General features: G+C 41.8%; 1 protein-coding gene across 1 annotated transcript in view; it reads right to left on the reverse strand.

Moving 5' to 3' along the window:
- Positions 1-294: 294 nt before the first annotated feature.
- The window catches only part of OXSR1 (oxidative stress responsive kinase 1), an 86,572-nt gene continuing 67,167 nt past the window's right edge, over positions 295-19,699 (reverse strand). Inside the window, exons 8-18 of the mRNA XM_057365421.1 lie at positions 17,372-17,505; positions 15,514-15,562; positions 12,814-12,879; positions 12,454-12,576; positions 7,867-7,902; positions 6,069-6,254; positions 4,580-4,656; positions 3,649-3,701; positions 3,257-3,325; positions 2,314-2,378; positions 295-1,503 (exon numbers count right to left, since the gene is read on the reverse strand). Of these exons, the coding sequence (XP_057221404.1) occupies positions 1,429-1,503; positions 2,314-2,378; positions 3,257-3,325; positions 3,649-3,701; positions 4,580-4,656; positions 6,069-6,254; positions 7,867-7,902; positions 12,454-12,576; positions 12,814-12,879; positions 15,514-15,562; positions 17,372-17,505 (933 nt within the window). The 3' untranslated portion in view covers positions 295-1,428. The remainder of the gene's footprint in view (positions 1,504-2,313; positions 2,379-3,256; positions 3,326-3,648; positions 3,702-4,579; positions 4,657-6,068; positions 6,255-7,866; positions 7,903-12,453; positions 12,577-12,813; positions 12,880-15,513; positions 15,563-17,371; positions 17,506-19,699) is intronic.

Genomic DNA, 19,699 nt, shown 5'->3' on the forward strand with positions numbered 1-19,699 from the left:
AAGCACGTTTCCATCTGYGTGTTAAATTACAGACTTACAATTTCTGTGTAGAAAACACTCCAGAGCCAAGAGCAGTTACAAAGGCCAACTGTGAAACAGTAGGAAAAAAAAGAGTCAACACCATTTATTATTCACATATTGCATTACAAGTGTCTCTTTTATCAAACTCAGAGCATAATTTATATTATTCATGTAGAAACTCAACTTCAACACCACATGGAAAGAAAAGCTAAATACGTGTGTGACAGGGGTGCAGTGACATCCTGATCAAACGTCGAGGCTCGGGCYGACGYRCAGCCCCAYGACCCAAGGGATTTAGTGCAGGAGGGACAAGCCCAGCGCCCACTTCTGCCCAGTACAACCACTCTACTGGYGATTCTTTATTGCTGTAAAACAYGACAGGGATGGTTCCAYGGGTACCAGCTTGCAAAGGACTGGGGAACACACTGGGAGGCCAGCCAGGCATGAGCAAACTGGGTTTCAGGGACAGTTGCAAGTGCATCTGTTGCAAAGGCAGAGTGACACAVATCTCCTCTCCCTGTGMCCGTGGATATTGTGTTCATCATCTGAAAGACCAGTTTCCAGGCAGCAATGCCTCACTGGTCTGATTCAAGAACAGACTACATCTAAGATGCATAATGAAAGCAGCAGAAAGGACTGCTTAATGTAAATTAAAAGGTTCAGCCCTCATGCCATGCCTGGCACTCATGTGGAGAGAACCAAAATGATTAAAAAAAAAAATTAAGGCAGTTYACAAAGGGAAGCTGACTTCTAACACCTCAGAGTCAAGGAACTTCTCAAAAACACAAACACAAGGGAAGGCGGCTCTCCCTCCTGTGGGTTAAGACTTGGCTTGCTTTCTCAGGTGCAAGCATTCAAACCAGAAGTTTTAAAACACACAGCCAAAGAGAAGCAGATTTCTCAGCACGCCAGGTGACCCAAACAACATGTACATTGGTGTTTCAGATAGAAGGAGAAGCAGGTAAAGAACCAAAAAAAAAGAAAAAACAAAAAAAAAGATCCGTTCAGTATTAAAACTTGTGCAAAAATAGCAAGTGAAAAAAAATGAAACCACATGTAAGCAAACACTTAGGCAAGATCATCAGAGCAGYGGAACCCCCTGCTTCGTACTCAGTAGTATTTTTCTTTAAAGTAAGGCAATAATAAAATGAACATGCAGGCAATGACGTGTTGGGTCTGCATGTTTGAGATGACAGATACAAAAACATGAGAGTTGTTTACAAAAGGTGTAAACATCATCGGTAATTTCAGGAAGGTTTGTGATCCTATTAAGGAAAATGTTAAAGCTTCTAGGAAGGGGGCTGTAGTTCAATTCTTTGGCAGTAGTGGTTTTTTTTAGGCTAACAGAAGCATTACAAATATGCACATGTGGGTTCTCTGTTGGGAAACACCTCCTGGGACCAATGTTTAGCTGATGCTGAGCTGTGCAAATCCTATAAGTTTGCCATCATCCGGAATTTCTGAGCCGTCGACACCAGATGCCTGAAACAAGGAACAGAGATCCAAATAGCAACACACATGTTCTGCCTTCCAGTACAAATCACAATAAGGTGTATCAGACAGGGGGTGGGCAGGAAGCTTTGCATTGTATTCAGCAGCTCACACTATCTAAAGTTAAAATTGAGTGCTTTTATATTTTTACTTTTTTTTTTTTTTTTTTTTATAGAGGGTTGGGACTGAAGTAAGCCAACATCTGCTCCAACTAGACATCGTATGTGCAATAACTGGGGCAAAACAAGTGAAAACTCCTTATAGGAAGAGTGAAAAATAACAGCACTTACTGCTTCACTCCTGATAACCTGGTTACAMCTCTGCTTTGTCACTGTAACTCCCCCAGAATTTCACCACCTCTGCTCTGCTCTCAGTTTTGGCTCTCTTTGGCTCACCACTCCTTTATTTTCCTTTTTTCTTCTTTATTTCCCCATTTCCTCCTCAGGGACAACGTATCTGAACCCTCCCTCATTCTATTCCTCCACAAAAGGAGTCTGTGGCAATTCCCATCTACCTGCCCTGAAATATTTCTGCAAGTTCACATCCCAAGMCCCAAAAATACCCTTTTCAACATTTTTACATATTTATTAGCATATAATCTCACGGTTATTTAAGCCAGGTGCTGCTCAGAGAACAAAAACAGGGAGTCTGCACTGTCTACAATTATACAACCAGTAAGAAGCTTTGGGAAARAAGGGAGGATTTAGAGTGCATACATCAGATGTCTGCAGTAGACATCTACATGCAATGCCTTCTCCTTGCAAGGGACAACTTGATCAATTAGGGAACAGGAATAAATACCAGTCTGAAAGTGATGGATCTGTTTGCCTGGGGCTCTTCCACAATTTTCTGCAAATTAGCTGCAACTGAAATCACACAGACACAAAGAAAATAGGCAAATATTAGGACGGGCTGSAGAAAAACAGCTCAAACTCATTAGTCCTCTTTCTATTACTTCATAAACTTCAAATTTTTGCAATGGTAAGACAAGGTTTAGGTCTCAATTAGACTCAACCTACTTAAATCTAAAGCTCCCAGAACTGTAGAAATGCTGTTATTGTTACTACACTACTTTTTCAGAGACAATTTTTTTTCCCAGGATGTGAAGGGATTAATAGTAATAAACTGCCCAATGACATGTGGAAATCCAGTTAATTTTGCACTAGCAGCCTTTCCTGTGCACAAGAAACAGCTTTGCTTGCTGTAGTTGAAATACACAGGCAGTGCTGACAGTTTAAAAATCTCACCTGTTGTATAGAAGGACACGTTTTTTTAGCAAATTGCTGTTTGAGGCAGCTGTTCCCCCCATATGACTCGTGCTGCTGCCCCAGGGCATGTGCACCTCACACTTCCTTTCTCAGCCCTAATTAAACCCAAGCCTGGCTGATTCTGTTCCCAGAGCTCTCTTGCACAGGACCTGTGAGCAGGACAGGCTTGTGCAGCAGTTTGGTAATGCATCTATGTCAGATGAGAATGATTAGGCTAATGCATCAATTAGACTTCATTCTGCATTACAAGGAACATTTGCTTCACAACGTCACCAACTAAATCATCTTCTTGTGAACTGGAGGTTGCCTACATGATGGCACAGAACTGTCACCAGAATTGACAGCAGTTGTGCAGAGCCACTGGGGTAGAGAATCAAGGCCACAAGAGATTCTCCTATCACCCACTAATCAGGTCATTTTAAATATGCAAAAAAGTACTGACATGGTTAGAGAACAAAAAAATAATTTGTAATTACCTATTACCAGATCTCTGCCATCAACAAGACCTGCTGAAATGAGCTCCTGAGATACACCATCTGCAGTATCTGTTGGGGAGAAACGCAAGAGCCATCACCACAGAGCAGAAATTTTCCAGCTGGTAAAGGCATCACACAGAAACCTGAAGGAGCTTGTACAAACAAAACAGGAAAAGTGTTCTTTACAAAAGACAGACATCAGGGTGCACACCAGGTGCTTAACTCACTGGAATTTGCTGAAGGGCTGCACTGTGGCCATATCCATGAGTTTTAAAGCAGTGCTTCAAGCCCAATAACAACAAGCCCTCTAGGAAGGCACTATGGGCAGACACACAACTGCACAACACCAAACACACTTCCCCTTCACACATTCRAATTTCCCACTAGCTCACCTTTCCCTGGGGTGAATTCAAACCGAATGTCATGGAGCTCTTTATTTGAATTCCTGTGGAAAGAAGAGAATTTTAAATAAAAGAGACCATTTCATGATAGGTGCCCAAAAGAAAGTGCTGTCATTTAATAACCAGTCTAGCAAATCAATTCATTGCATTCTACCACCTCAAAGGCAGAAACTCATCATTTGGGTGTGCATGTGGAAGCAGCAGAGTCTGCCTCCCAACCAGAGCCTGGGCACGTCCAGAATAGGTGAGTGCCACCTCTCTGGTACAAGGCCATGTCATTTCACTGCATCAGCAACTCATATCCCTCAGGAGAGATATCCTTGGAGCATGTGCTTCAGAGGAGGAAGGAGCTCACTGGCTGCAGATGCGTACACATTATGGAACTCAGAGGAGATGCTCCATCCAATGCCTTCCAATAACCAGGATGCCCCCAGAGATGAGAGGCAGGTTCTCTTAATGAGAAACACTGTTTGTGTAATGAGTATAGGAGGATCTTTTTTTTCWGCCTATTTCCAGTGACACAGACCAGAATTCAGTCCCTGAATTGGGTAAAAGCTCTTTACTCTCATAACTGGATGAAGTCTGAAGTTGTRCATGCAGAGTAAGATGGTCCTGCACAAGGCCAGAAGCCGTGGATCCCTGAATCCTTTCAGGGAACCCAACTAATTTCTCCTTCCCACTCCACTAGAGTTTAGCAATGTTTAAACAAATATCAAAACCTCCTTCAACACACAGGTTTTGCCAAACTGAAGTGAATGTGACAAACTGCTTTTTTTGGTCCCAGTTTCGTAAGAGAGACTGAAATCCATGCTGGCAAATAACATTTAACCATCACCCTATTAATTAAAAGGTACAGAAGTCTGCCAGTGCCCCTCTCTACAAAGGCTCATTTTAATAGAACAGGACGGTTTTGTATCCTTACCTTAACCTTAATACAAGGTTGATGGGGACTCTCACATCTTCCTGTACCGGAGCTGCAGCAGGGGCTGCAGGTGGGGCCTGCAATAGAATTATATCATTTTAAAGCAGGTTAACAATTCCTTGCTCTGGTTTTAAAACTAAAGATAACCTTTCTCAACTATAGATACAAGTAAAAGTTTAACTCATGGTTGGAATAATGGCACTACAGTGAGAAACATGACAGACCAATGAACCAGGAAAACACACTTAAATAGGAGGGTCTCTGCAACTGCCTTGGAAAGAGTAAAAGCTGCACAACTCTAAGAAATGCCAAAACGGCAGGAGACTTCAGAAGTGCTAAATGTAAAAGGATTGCTTGCTTTGCAATAAAACTTAAGGTTTTAGGGTATTCAAGACCTCCTGTGTTTTAATCCCTGCCCCAAACATCTGATTTAAAAACCTGATACAAYTGTATCAGGAAAAAATTTAATTGGCACACTAGCATACACTCTCAGCATGTAGCAGCAAGTTCATAGCTGCTTCTTTTCAATTCTGAATTACTTCTGACTAAGATTTGGAATGTGTAATCAAAGCATTTTATATTGGTCAGCAGCAGATTTCCAGAAGGGAAGATTCAGGAGTTGCACTTGTTACATTACTTGTGATATTTCCAGTGAAGAGCTAAGTGTTACTCAATCTCCACTAAAAAAACCCAAATAAAACAGAGAGGGGTCGGTCTCTTTTCCACTGCACAAGTCACCTTCACTGCCTGTGCTGAGGCAAGGACTTTATACCTGCAGGAACAAGGCAGACACAAACCAGGCTGATAATTTAAGCACAGAAGTCGTAACCAAGTGTTTTCTGTCTAGATCACTTGTTACTTCACAGGAGGGAAAAAAATAACCCTTTGTTTAAGACTACCATTTTACTCCAAGGTTCTCTTGGCCTAGCAATGCAACTCAGGCCTTTTGATCACAATCTGGTTTCTGTTGAAGCTGAAAACCACCAGGTCAGTAAAAACAAACAAGAGTTCACAGAGAAGCCCAAAGCTCTGCAAAACAGTAACCAGCAAGCAACAAGAACCAGGAGAGCTATGAATAACACACTGAGACAGAGAGCTGTGATGAAGAACRTATTGACAATGTAGAGCTATAAAAAAGAGCATATTGACACTGACTCAAGTTCATAAAGTTCAGCTTAGGACAAGTTACCAACAAATAAACTCTTGGGCACTAGTGGCAGATACTCTGATAGTGCATATCCAAAGTGTCACTCACACCAATACTGCTCCAGCCTTCACTGCTGCTGGTGTTTCAACTGCTGCATAAAATTCAGGGATCAAACACAAACCTTTTCTAAGAGATTTGAAGGGGTTTGATTTACATATGAAAGCTATTTTAACATAGCCAAGAATATCTCAAGCTTCCATGGTTCCAGATGGTTCTAGCACATCTGGAACAGAACTGCTAAGTGCAAACCTGAAAGCTGGCAGGAAGAGTCTCTGCTCTTACCTGGGCTGCTGCTGGGGCTGCTGCTGCTGGAGCTGATGCTGCTGGGGCTGCTGGAGGAGCCTGGCTGGGTGGAGGTACAGCAGTTGGAGGTTGTGCAGGTGCTTGTCCTGCAGCCTGAGGTAGTTCGGTAGGTGCCTGTGCTGGAGCATTGAGTGAAGGACCTGGTGGSTCAGCTGATGGAAACAGCTGCAAGGAAAAAGGAGTTTTAGTGAGAAAAGCAACTCAAGAGTTCTGATTCAAGCACCAGCTTTCCCAGAAGTGCTTGTCTGCCACATAAATCCCTTACAGAAGTTCAGTACCAAGGGTATTCCCAGGCTTCCACGACATAAACACCGATCCCATGTTGGCATTCAGGGATTTAATGTGTCTTTATGTTCAAGGACCCCTTCAGTCCTGACATCTGCAAATTTTACTCATCAGTAAACCAAGATACCACCATGACTGTGGACCTTAGACAAAAACTGTGTGTGGCAAGGCTGCATGCACACAGATTTTTCGAGCTGGGATGAGATCACCCAATCCTTCAGTTTCCCTCTTTCCTGGAATCGGAGCCCTACTTCTATTTCCAAGTAACCATGCACTCAGAGCAGAGCAACCTGTTTTACCTTGTAGTTCCTTTCAGAGAACAAAACCTTGCAAAGCAGTGAAATAACTATMGACAACTGAGCCTTTCACAAAGCAAATGTTGAGAGTAATTTGGATATCAATGGGATGCGAATTCAGAGTTCTTCAAATCACACTAGACAAGATTTAGGATWGGACTTCAGTCTCTTGCAAAAAAACAAAACCAACCAACCAAAAAAAGCCACCCCAAAAAACCTCATATGAAATTAATTTGAGGGTGGCAATAAAGAGCTAAATGAAAGTTTAATCTCTTTTTTAGCTCTTGCTATTCAATAGAGAAAACCCTATTTTGGCATGAGAGCCAAAGAGCTGTCAGCTTGATGACACTTCAGTGTGCCCTCCAGCTTACTCTGATAGCTTCTAGGAATGTTGGAAACGTGGACAGGAGACCTCCAATGGTAAAATTAATCCCAAAAGGATTCTGGTTTTCAGCTTTTTATTTGAATTTAGAATTTATGTCAAATTACAGTGTCAGAACTGTAGTCTTTCTCAAAATCTCCTTTTATAAACGCTTCTTGGAAACGAATGAAGAACAGGACAGCCCAACCCAAGACTAATTTCTAGGAGACAGCTCTGTTTATCTTTCAACACAGGTAGGGAAAAGACAGACATGGCACAGKCTCTAGAAGATAAGCAGTCCCTATCATTGAAAGATAAGATATATTAATATTCCTAATGTAAGAAACAGTTCAGAACTGGAAAAGGATGATAAATTGCAACAGAAGTTTTGTTTGCTATCAAATACTACTACAGATTTCTTTCACAGTTCTGAGCACAGGTTCCAAACCAGAGAATTAGACAATGCAAACCAGACATGCTAAAGATGTATTCTGTTGAGTTTGTATTGCTTGGTTTGTTGTTTTTTTTTAAGGAGGAAAAAGGAAGACAGTTGTTTTGCTTAGATTATTCTTGTGACCAATTCATTACCTTACAACAAACAGACTTTCGCCACAGCAAATTGACAAAACATACAACAAACTTACCTCCAGAAGAGCTCTTGGCATTACACAGCCAAGGATTCCTTATACAGGGAGCTCTTCAAATAGAGCTCAGCTAGACACTAGCCTCTACTTCACACAGCATTGCKTTCAAAGGCTAATAAAGCATATTCCTTGAAACAACAGCAATAACTAGGAGTCATCTTTTCAGGAAGCCATTTGCAATTATAACTTACCTCGGAATTCTGTACAGGTTCTTTCACTCTGGGAGACTGAAAAATACAGAAAAAGATGTCATTGCCTAGACCAAAGTGAAGCTTACTGAGTAGGACTTGTCAGAACCATACTGAAACATGAGAAACCTACATAAATTGTTTCAAGTTACATACGTGCATTAAGATGCATGATAAAAGGAACACAACATAATTTGTTGTCATATTGTAACACCCAGAAACTTCAGAACTTGCAGTCAATACTTCCACTGTGGCATGCAATACCCGAAGCCRCTATCATCGTTACCCATAAGCAAAATCCAGGACTCTTGAAGATCACTCAGATTGGATCAAATTATTTTTGCACCAAGATGGGAAAATCCATTTTAAGCTATTCAAATCTGGCAGAATAAGACGCACACAGATCTGCCTGACACAATTCTGTTAGAAAACAAATTCCCTTCATTTACTTAGGGGGCTAGTTTCCAAACCAACTTGTTTAAACCTACAGAACCTTTGTAGGATGGGAGGGGRCAATCAGCCTTGCTTATGCTGCTTTACTGAATGCAGTCCCTGGTCTGCTCTCTCTGCCCTTGGACCCTGCATTCTGCTCTGYTCTTTGTGAGAGAAAGCAGAGAACTGATAGGTAGGTGTACACTCAGCAACGAAACAAAAAGACCAGTGGAACAAAGGGGAAAGTGCAGGCAAAGCAATGTGACCAATGTTTGCTTATCAGCAAGACAAAGGTAACACTGCACTAGCTGTTTTCACATGAGCAGGGAGGAATTGCCAAGRACTCCTGGAAAGCCCTGCAACTCAGACAGCCCGCAACTTTGACTTGCAACTGTGTCACTATGTGGAGTTAGGTGGGATGGTTTGGTCCATGCTGGGAATAGAAAGATACCTGCTCCYTCTCCACATAATGGTCTAACAGGTTGTTATTTGGACAGTACAAGCTGGACAAAAAGAATATGAAGTCTCATCATGCCCCTACTCTGAGTCAGTTTCTGCACTAATAAAGGCCACTACCTTAACAAGTGCAGATCAGAGCAGTTTGTAACACAGACTCAGAGGCTTCTCATGGGAAAAGGTTAAGAAGTCTTACTCTCAGAACAGAAAGCTTCAAGTCACACAGCTGGAAAGGTAAAGCCTAAAATTCAGCTCAGTGCGCTCAGCCTTCACTTGACAGTTACCAGGCCGGATGAAAACATGGCGCTGCTCCCAGAGAAACAGTCCTGCTGCACATCTGCGGGCTGCAGCTGCTGCAGTGTTCTTCCAGGAACAAAGCTCACATCCAAGAGTACCTGGATGCCTAAAGCAATTACGTAAATGGAACTTGTCTGAAAGATCAGTGTGCTAAGCACTGTACAGACAAGTATGGAAACACTGGCCCTGCCCCTCAGTTGAAAACTAATCCASATAAATGACAAACAGAAGTGGTGAGAGACAGTTGAATATGAGCCAGTGAATGCCCAGGTGGCCAGGAAGGTCAATGGAACCTGGTCTGTATCAGCAAYAGTGAGGTCAGCAGGAGCAGGGCAGTGACTGTCCCCCTGTATTCAGCACTGCTCAGGCAYCTCAAGTGCTGYGTGCAGCTCTGGGCCMYTCACTACAAGAAAYRCACTGAGGGGCTGGAGTGRGTCCAGGGAAGGGCAATGGAGCTGGGGAATGGGTCTGGAACACCAGGCTGGCAAGGAGCAGCTGAGGGGGCTCAGACTGGACAAAAGGAGGCTCAGGGGAGGCCTTRTCARTCTCTACAACTCCCTGACARGAGRGGGTGGGGGTCAGGCTCTGCTCCCAGGGAACAAGCGAAAAGAGGAAATGGTCTCAACTTGCATAAAGGGAGATGAAGATTGRATATTWAGAAAAATTTCTCCTGTRAATAGGTGGTCAGACACTGGGATAGGCTGTCCAAGGRAGTGGCAGAGTCATCATCTGTGGGGATGTTCAGAAAACATGAAGAGGTGGCACTTAGGAACAGGGTTTAGTGGTGAACACAGTGGTTTTGTGTTAACAGATGGACTCAACAATCCTGGGTCTTTTCCAATCTTAACAGTTCTATGATTTTATGGAAAACACGGACAGAGAGAAAACAGGACAAACATTAAAAAGTATTTACCTAAGGCACAAATAGGATGATTTGGGGATTAGTTCTAACTAATTTTTGCTTGTGTAATCAAAGAWGATGTGAGTAAGCAGTGAAATGTGACCACACAACTCACCACTGCACAGATTTACTGRGTGCACAATTTAGGTGCATGATTTAAAAGCCCACAGAGCACAAGTGCTTCAATTTGAATTCAAGATTTTAAATGCAGAGAGGAAATAAGTTCAGAAAGTCTTCATATTCAAAAGGTAAAACTGACCCAGGAAGTCGYCATATTCAATGAATTGAAGAGATATTTTTGGCTCTGGTTATAACAAATATTTGCCTGCTTTCAGGTGCAGTCCTAGGAAGAGGCTAGTAAAATACATGTTTGCACATGTTAATTTCTCCCTATTTTTTTCTGTAAAGTGGGTACAAGTTAAAAATACAAACACTTTTTATTTATGTAGATGACTTTATGCTAGGTTAATACTTCRGTATTTTGGCTAGTGAAGTCAATCTGCAAAGCCTTCTTTTACTTTTTGGCTGACAGCAGTAAAATGCAGGTACAGATGGAATCACAGAACAAAAATATTTTGGGTTGGAAAGGACCTTTAAAAATACTCCAACATCAYTGCAATGGGCAGGAAAAAAAGGTGACACTTAGTTAACACAAGTTATTCTATCCTAYGGCTTAGTTAAAATTGCAGAGGGATTTACAGACAAGTGGAATTTATACSCAGTGTTTGAAATAAGGCCAAAACCACAGGATATACACTAGTCCTCAATAACATCACCATATTCACGGCAAAAAACAGCAGTTTAGATATAAGTCTTAGGACTGATTGAAAAGGAATTAAATTCCTTGAAAATGAATTAAATTCAAGTACCCAGGCAGACATGTAGTGAGGTCTGAGGTGCCACAATGCCCTTGATGACACCCTGAAACATACAGGTGGCCCAAAGTTCTATGTTACATACACATGGGGTGCCTCCAAAATGGAAATATACATCTACAATGGGGTAATTGAACTAAGACCTACTACTCCAACATTCATCCTAAAGGTTTGTTGAATGGACACCTACAAATAAAGGCCCAGCACAGTACAAATGAGAGCAATCAGGACAGGCAGCAGTACAAGGAAAATATATCAAAGCATCAGGAAAAAAATATCTTGAAAAGGAGCTTGTAAACATGTGCATCAATCTGCTTTTCTTCCTGCCTAAGAGGAATGAAACAAGTAAGTACTGTTCAAAACACAGTAAACAGGGTTAAGTCATGGTACCTCAGGCTTTGAGACAAGATACAACAAGTTCCAAATAATCTCCGAAACAGAATTAGGGTCTCTTACACTACTGCCTCCTGAAATTTGATCATATTCCAGCCTACAAAAGGAATTCAGAAGAATTCAGCTTATAAAGAATCAAAGAATTTCAGTTGCAGCCACCTGGTACCAAGAGATCTTCCTCGATCGTGTATAATACAAAGCTGGACATAATAAGCTCTTTAAGAGGTCACAAGAGTTGCTGTCACAAAGTATGGAATTACTGTATCAAGTGGATTTTAAAAAGCCAAGTATTTCAAAAGATGCTAACAAGATGCAAGATCTTGCATTTAAKTGTCTATTCAGAACAGCAGCAGAAGTCAGACTAATGAAAGAGAAATAAGAAAAGTTGTAACGGGACAAATGCTTCAAACCAATACTGGGGTTTTTTCCATATTATATTGAAAATCTTTCTCTAAAAATCCTTCACTGTCTCACTAATTCAATTACAGGATGATTAAAACAGAGTCCACTTCCAGCCACCTGCTGTAGTGAAAAGGGACCAGGCAAACCATTATAGTCAAAACCCACACTGGTGACTGCTGAGGGAAGACAACCTGAAAATTCATTGTAATGAACAATTACTTTACAGTTTATCATTATGTATTACTCTTCTGAACTCCTGGGGGATTTATGTATATTTTGGGAGAGGGGAAAGTGTTATTTTCTCGATTTTCAAGCACTACACCAATCACTCCTGAGACTTCAGGGATGCTGTGAGGTTTTCTACCTGTATTAATCAATTTCAGTGTAAGTGAGGTTGCAGAACCAGGCCCTGCATGTTCAGGAATCAGCCATAAGCACAGGCCCTATTGATTTCAGCTCTATCCTGGAGAGGGCAGTAGGATAAAACCTCTCCTGACACTTCMAAAAGAAGGTATCTCAAGCAGTCAGCACCCTTAAAGGGAACATCCTAGCTGCAGTGAATTAGTATGCTGAGTTGGGAGCAGGCTGTCTGAATTAACATTTTCAATTATKCTGAACATCCCTGAATGAGAGCAGCTGTGCCCCACCACAATGACAGAAGAGATCAATACAATTTCTTCAACCTTCAGTCTGCTTTCTTTGCTTCAGCTCCTAACTTGAGGAAAGGGATTACAACTTGCTGTTTATCATGTTTAAAGCCACATGCTCCCCAAATATAGCTAGATGTACCACAACTGGAAAGCAAAACAGAATCAGTGGAGTTTGGGGACCCACCCTGAGCTGTGAAATTGCTGCTCTGCCTTCCTCACTTTCTTCATCAAGCTCATCATCACTCCATTCCCAGCCACCATCTTCGGTTTTATGAAGACGCCCACTGGAGCCTGGGACTCTCCGGACCTGCTCAGCACAAGGACACAGAAGTTACATCTCAASCAAACAGTTTCTACAGTTGATGTTTTTAGGAGAAATAGCACTAGAACATCTTCAGGTTCCATCATCTGCTAGGGAGCCTGATTATTTTATTGAAATGAATCTAGAAAAAGCTGTACTGCAGTAGTTGTCAGGAAAAATGTGAATATAAATATAAAAAAATAGTGCAGCTGTAATAGCAAGAGCCCAGGAGATTTTCAGTACCTTTTTGGATCTTTCAGTGATTGTTGGTGCTCTCTGCAACATCTTCTCTTGTAAAAACTCTTTATTCTGCAAAGGAAAAAACACCAAACATTTGCATTGCTGAAAATGCCCTTTGATGCCTTCGGTGTCTCTAATAAAGWAACTGTTAAGCTGTTTCTAGCAGAAAGTGGTTTACATGTTTCATCCCTATTCCTCCAAAGATATTAACCACTCCCCTGCTTTAGGYTGCAGTATATGATGCTTCCTAAATACCTTTTCAGTTAGCAGTGGCACTCTCCCTATGCAAAGTGACATGGAATTAACAACTGAGGAGTTGGATATTATTCCAATTTACTCAGAAATATACTTATTATACTGCAGTATCAGATACCCTGCTGAGGCATTTGGCATTCTTCCACTTGCAGATACTACACCATCTGGATCCAACCCTTTTGCTTTATCTTACTCCTAAATTTATGCCTGTCCAACTGTCAGAGGCAAACCTCAGATGTCAGACAGGTGGGGATGCAGGAATCCCTCTGTGCTGGAGTAAAAAGAAATTGGGGCAGCAAGATTTAAAGTGGCTAGAAAAATGTACAGCATTTATGTTTAGAGAGGAAGCAAATGAAGTGATCACAACAGACTGAATATTGGGAAACTGCTGTGATGCTTTATTGTACTAAATTTCTTTTTCAGCAAGCTACTCCAGACTGCCCAATGTGGGCTCCTGAGAATATAATTTTCTGACTGATGGACTGTGGGGCCAAACTTCTGGCAGCAGGGGAAGCAGGGTAGTCCAAGCAGCCACCCTGGCATTGGCACTGGGATTTGGATGGATATTCCATACCACAGAGTGCAGTTGGAAAGCCCTGTTGTCCCTGCCCACGCAGAGCTCCCAGAAATCGCCCAGGATGATTGCTTGCAGGCAGGATGGAGAGTCTCAAAACACACTCTGTCATTTCTGATAAGTGGCTCCCAGCRTTATCAAACCATACTTTTACATAACCTAGATGGCATTTAAATCTATGACTCAATATAGATGTATAGAAGTTGCACTCTTCAGCCCTCAAGTTACAGCTGTCAGTTTGGCAGCAGCTGATGTGTGACAGTAATTTAACCCAGAGTGTGAACTGGCACATGTTTTCACTTCAGATGCTGGGTTAAGCATTGCCTCATTTACAATAATGTTAATTTTCTATCACCACCCATGCTAATACATTACTCTCCAGCAGCTTAACGAAAGCACCAAGGAGATTTAACACACAATGAAGTGTGAACCACAACTCGAATAACCAAAGGGAGAAAGGTCAGCAATGTGTAAACCATCTTGTTGTCACTTTGGACACCAAGTGTGCACCCAGCATACAGATGCAGACTAATCAGCTGCCTAAAATCCCAGAATGGACAGTGAAACCCCAGTTAATACTGTCAAGAGCCCAGACATCAATTAAACTTGCCCTAAAGCAAACTGCTGCATTCCATCAAGTGGATCACCCTCCAGACATCCTTGGTTCACAGAATTATCAAATCACACAACACCCTAAGCTGGAAGGGACCCATAAGRGCCATCCAGTCCAGCTCCTGACCGTGTACAGGACACCCCTACAATCCCATCCAAGAGCATTGTCCAAATGCTCCCGGAGSTCTGGCAGCCATGAAGCCATGACCATTCCCTGGGGAGCCTGTTCACTGCCCAACCACCCACTGGGGGAAGAACCTTTCCCTGACATCCAAACTAAGCATCCCCTAACACAGCTTCAGACCATTCCCTCAGGCCCTGCCAGAGGTCACCAAAGAGAAGGGACCAGCACTTGCCCCTCTGTTTCTCCTCTCAAAGAGGAAGTGCAGYTCCCCCTGGCTGCACCTATTAGATCCCTGTCAGCTCTAACAGGGCATCCAGCTCCCGTACAGATATTTGCTGTGGCCAATTCMATTTAAGCATCTTAATCTGGAAATTGAAAACTAGTCTGATTAATTGGTGAAGCTGCTGTGCTATCCCAAGGATGCAGTCTCTTTATGGCAGTTTAATCCGTATTCTGACATAAATCCCATGCATTTTAACCACAGGCATGCCACAGAAAAAATAAACAAACAGAAAACATTGCCTCATGCCCGTGGAAATACAAATCCACCCTTGCATTATTGCTGTCTGTCTCCCGCAGTAAGACCTCGCACGCTGCATATGCACTAATCTCCAGGCAGTAATTACATAATGCTTGCTGGCAGTTCACTCCAAGGCTAGAAATGGGAGCTTCCTACTGTTTTGTATCACAGGATCTTCACTTTCCATAAGGGAACACAGGATGAAATATCTTTAGGTAACCTTTGCACAGTGGGCTTCATTCAGCCCCTTGCACACAGAGTGATTATAGAGTTTACTAAAATATAAATTACACTTGATGCCACAGAGACCTTTATGGTTGGACAGGCAGCCAGAATGGCACCATTACAAAGGAAGAACAAACCCAAAAGGCACTGAAAGACATTTAAATGCTCAAGAATTTCTACATTACTTCTGTTAACAATAGCATACATAGGAGGTACARAAGGAGGATTTAATTCTGTTCTTTTACAATGACCCATTCAACTCACTCAGTTCTGCTGGCTCTGAGTGAAAGAGCCCACACTCCCGCCAGTAAAGCTGTCACTCACACCTATCATGCTTCTGAAAAGTCCTTTCTACAGCTTCTGCACAAACCAGTTTAGGAAGTGTTTTCTTACCTTTGCTTTCGTGAAAAATTTGTGTCTTAGGAGTTCTGCTGCTGTTGGTCTGTCAATAAAAACAGATGTAGAAAAGACAATTATAAATGCTCCCTTTCAACCCAAGAGTCTTCCAGGCTGCTGCAGCTTGTTGGCATCTCATGAGGGCATCAGCTTCTCCTGCATAATTCCCCTAAAATCAATGTATTCCACATAAATTTTACATCAGCAACATTGTAAATTACTCAATGTATTCTGAGCAAGGTCTATTCTGTTCAAAAGCAATGAATAACTTGGGATCGGTGGGGAGAATTTGTTCCCATTTTGATGCKGAACTTAGGACTCTTAGATAGCAACAGGACCACAGAAGCAATTTGCTCAAAATTGAAATCACAGAGTCATCACTGGAGCACAGTACTCCCCCTGTGCATGTAATACTTATTTCAGAGACATTTGATTAAATGTGTGTAATTAGTTCTAGTAAACACAGGTGGGATGATCAATCTTGGTCTAATAGAAATGAACAAGTATGAACTATTTTCCCCTTCAAGTCAGATTTCAGAATAAATACTGGAAATCCTTTCGTCAGTTTAGAAGGAGTTCCCTAAAGACTCAAGCCTAAATGAGAAACTAGCAGCTTACAGCATTTGCCACACTGCAAACTGTGCTTAAATAGTAACAGAGTTTAATTAGCCATTTGCAAAGGCCATTCATCACAGGGTTTATTTCACCATGGACTACTCCAACAAAAGGCATCCACCTTACAGCAAGGGAGCCCCTAAAATAATCAAAAAGCAATTGCACTCAATTCTCTTCCCATGCAATATGCCAGCCTCCTGCTCCCAGTCAGGATGATGCCAGCGGCTCTCAGTAGTGCTTGAGGAGAGAGAAGGGGTGTGCCACAATTCAGTGATTATGTGCAATCTGAGCAGCACACATCCCAATCTGCAAGGATAGGATATGCTTTAGAAAGGTGAAAAAATGTCATGCTGGAAAAAAAAGCCAGCTATCAACTTTTATCAAGCACTCCACTGGATTCATTACGCATTCAAGTGCAATGCTTGTTAGGAGAGAGAGACTCATTGCATGGTGCGTGAGAAGCCTGTGTTCCTGGATCTGACACAAAAGGGAACTGAAAATTGTCTTCATTAGTATTATTATTTTATGAAAGCACTTCTTCCTTTCCAGAATTAAATGTGCTTACTGAGGAGGAAAAAAAAAACAACCTAAGAGGCATCAAAAAATYGCACAGCACACACACCACCCCCTAGTAATATTTCCCACATCACTGAATAGTCAAGATACTGTCCAAAGAAGGCTGAAAGTGTCATCAGGTCACTTAAGCAGCCAGTATTGATGAAAACATGTTGGTAAAATCTGCCACTGTTTTTCCTGATTTCCCCTCCAAATYAAATATTAGACTTAATTAAACAAGTCACAGCTACACTGAAAGCCTTCTCTGCTCTGGCAAATTTTAAAAAGTTTATTTATGTACCTTTACAAGTAAACAYGTATTGCCCAACCTGTAATTTCTGATTTATAAACACAGAGCAGTTTTGACTGGGAACAAAACATGAACTGAAGTCACCTGCTGGAGGTGGCCCTACCCAGGCAGTGGACTGGGATGCACCCTCATTAACCCAAATAGAAGATGTGTGCCCTGGCCAGGCACAGTGCCAGACATTTATTCATAAAAATAAGGACAGCCAAGAGAATTTGTTGCCACACAGCAAGTTTGCTGTGTTCCTCGTGACTGGAAAGTTGGAARGGCAAAGAGTATACCAACTTCAAAAAATAGGGAATACAATGAGATTTGTGAGTTTGGCCTTTTTTTTCTTTGCTTGTTTGTTTTAATAAATTTGGAGCTACCTGTTCTTACCTCTTTTCMGGGTCTTTTTGTAGGCACGATGAAATCATCTTCCTAAATGATTTCCCATATTTCTTCAGCATCTCCTTATCTTGCACACCAGTTTCCAAAGATGGAGGATCGTTTTGTAACGTCAGCATTAAAACCTGAAATAATTATGTCTATTGGCAATGAGATTTTCYTTGGCATTTGTTAGAGATAGATCTTGGGGAAAATGTATTTTAGACAAGCACTTTCATCAAACATCTGAGTCAACAAGGACGTGTTGACAACAAACACCCACAATTTAAGTTCCTGCTTTCCATCCCTTTCCTGGCCCACAGAGCAGTTTGTGGGCCGAATACAAGGTTGGAATGTGCTTTCAGGTCTGTTTTGTGGGATTAAAARTGCAAGCAGAGCAGAACTTCCACAAACTTTCCTCATTTGAGATAAGCAGTTGTGCAAGGCTTTTGATTCAATACACCTCCCTAAGGTATTTCTTAGCTGGAAATCAAATTAAAGACAGAAAGGCAACATAAAAAAATACCAGAGTTCACTTCCATGTACCAATGTGACAGCAGGTGAAGACATTCCTCACATAAGCACCCATCAAGCCAAACTGATTATTTCCCTCACATCACTTAAATATTCTGAAGGAAAGGAAGAAAATTACTCATTTCCATTTCCACTTGTCACCTACATACAGATGAACATCTATTTTTAGAAAAGGAAACAGCACATAGCACATTTAAATAGCTTTCAACAGCTATATTGCTTAGGGCAGCAAAAGCCCATCAATCTAGCTGAAATTATACAGCCCATGACAGAACTCCCTGCTTCCTTCCCCACCCCTTGAAGGGTTACATTTTAATGCGTGAGTAATTTTGCTGCATAACAAAATTAATCTGCAGTGCAATACAATTACATTCAATAAATAACATAGAGAAGTCTTCTTGCAGGCTGCATGACTGGAACCCAAACCTTACAGAATTGGGGACTTAATTCTATCTAGCATATGACAGCACTAAGCAGGTGCTGTAGATACTAAATAGGTGCTGTTGGTATTCAAAGCTTCATCCTGTGCATTCAAATCACAATAAACAGAAGTGTAACTTGCAGAAGCTGCTGCAAAATGCTACCAATAATCATAGCCCAGAAGGAAATATCAATGAAACCAGCAGCACCTAAATCAGCAACACAGTCCCCTGAACTGCTTTYTGCTTTGCCACAGCCACTGATATTAGAGGAAATTTAATGACATTTCTGAACTACTTTCAACAGTCYCTCTGCAAGTCTTAAAATTAATTCTTTTCTACAAGAGTTGAACCCKTGCAAAGTCCTAGTATTTAAAGGGATACATGGATGTGCCTGTTCTGACGTAGGAGTTGCTGGATTCCCACATGCTACTGTGACTGTGGCATGGGAAGGGGTGCACCCAAGTCCTGAAGAGGTGAGACCCAATTCGCACAACACTCCAGCAGTGAAAACTCAGAAAAGGAATGCTTGCCCCCAATATCATTGAATGGTTTGGATTGGAAGGGACTTTAAAGCTCATTTAATTGAAATCCCTCTGCCACAGACAGGCATACTTTCCACTAGTCCGGGTTGCTCCAATTCCCATRCAACCTGGTCTTGAACACCTCCAGGGATGGGGCATCCACAACTTCTCTGGGTAGCATGTTCCAGTGCCTCAACCACCCTCACAGTAAAGAATTTCTTACTCACATCTCACCTAAATCTCTTCTCTTTTACTTTACAGCCATTCCCCCTTTTACTATCACTATCTGCCTGTGCAAAACATCGCTCTCCCAGTACCCAAAACTGAGGAACTTGATACTCACAGGCCTCATATCCCTGCTCTAACCATCAGGCTCTCCACCCGCTCATGTTTGATTCGAGAGACCACACATCCTAGGAGGAGAACCAAAGTGGCCTTCAAGAGGGTGGGCCAAAGAGGCTTAAAGTTTTGTGATTGAGGCAAGGCCTCATTAATTATCACAAATGAGAAAGGAAAAGGATCTCAAAGCTCAGTAAAAGGGCAGGATGTTTCAGACCTCAACTGATGGGTGTGAACTCTTAACTTTAAGATGTAACCTCTCCCTGAAAGAGCAGCATGTTAGAAGTAGCTCCTGGTTCAATTAGGAAACAGGGACAATTAGCCAAACTATAAGGTGATCTAAGATTCAAGGTATTTGAAAAAGAATTCTTAAGTGTCAGAACATTTCTTTGAATTCAACATTAATAAAATACTATTGTTGCCAATACCACACAGTTTCATACTGATGTGGTACTTTGAACTGGAGCAGTGATTGACAGGACTAGTAACACAAGAGTTAGCAAGAGAATCTCTGAGAGGTATCA

This window comes from Malurus melanocephalus, unplaced genomic scaffold (genome assembly GCF_030028575.1).
Source record: "Malurus melanocephalus ecotype Western Australia unplaced genomic scaffold, MMel_1.1 scaffold_52, whole genome shotgun sequence".
Classification (NCBI taxonomy): Eukaryota; Metazoa; Chordata; class Aves; order Passeriformes; family Maluridae; genus Malurus; species Malurus melanocephalus.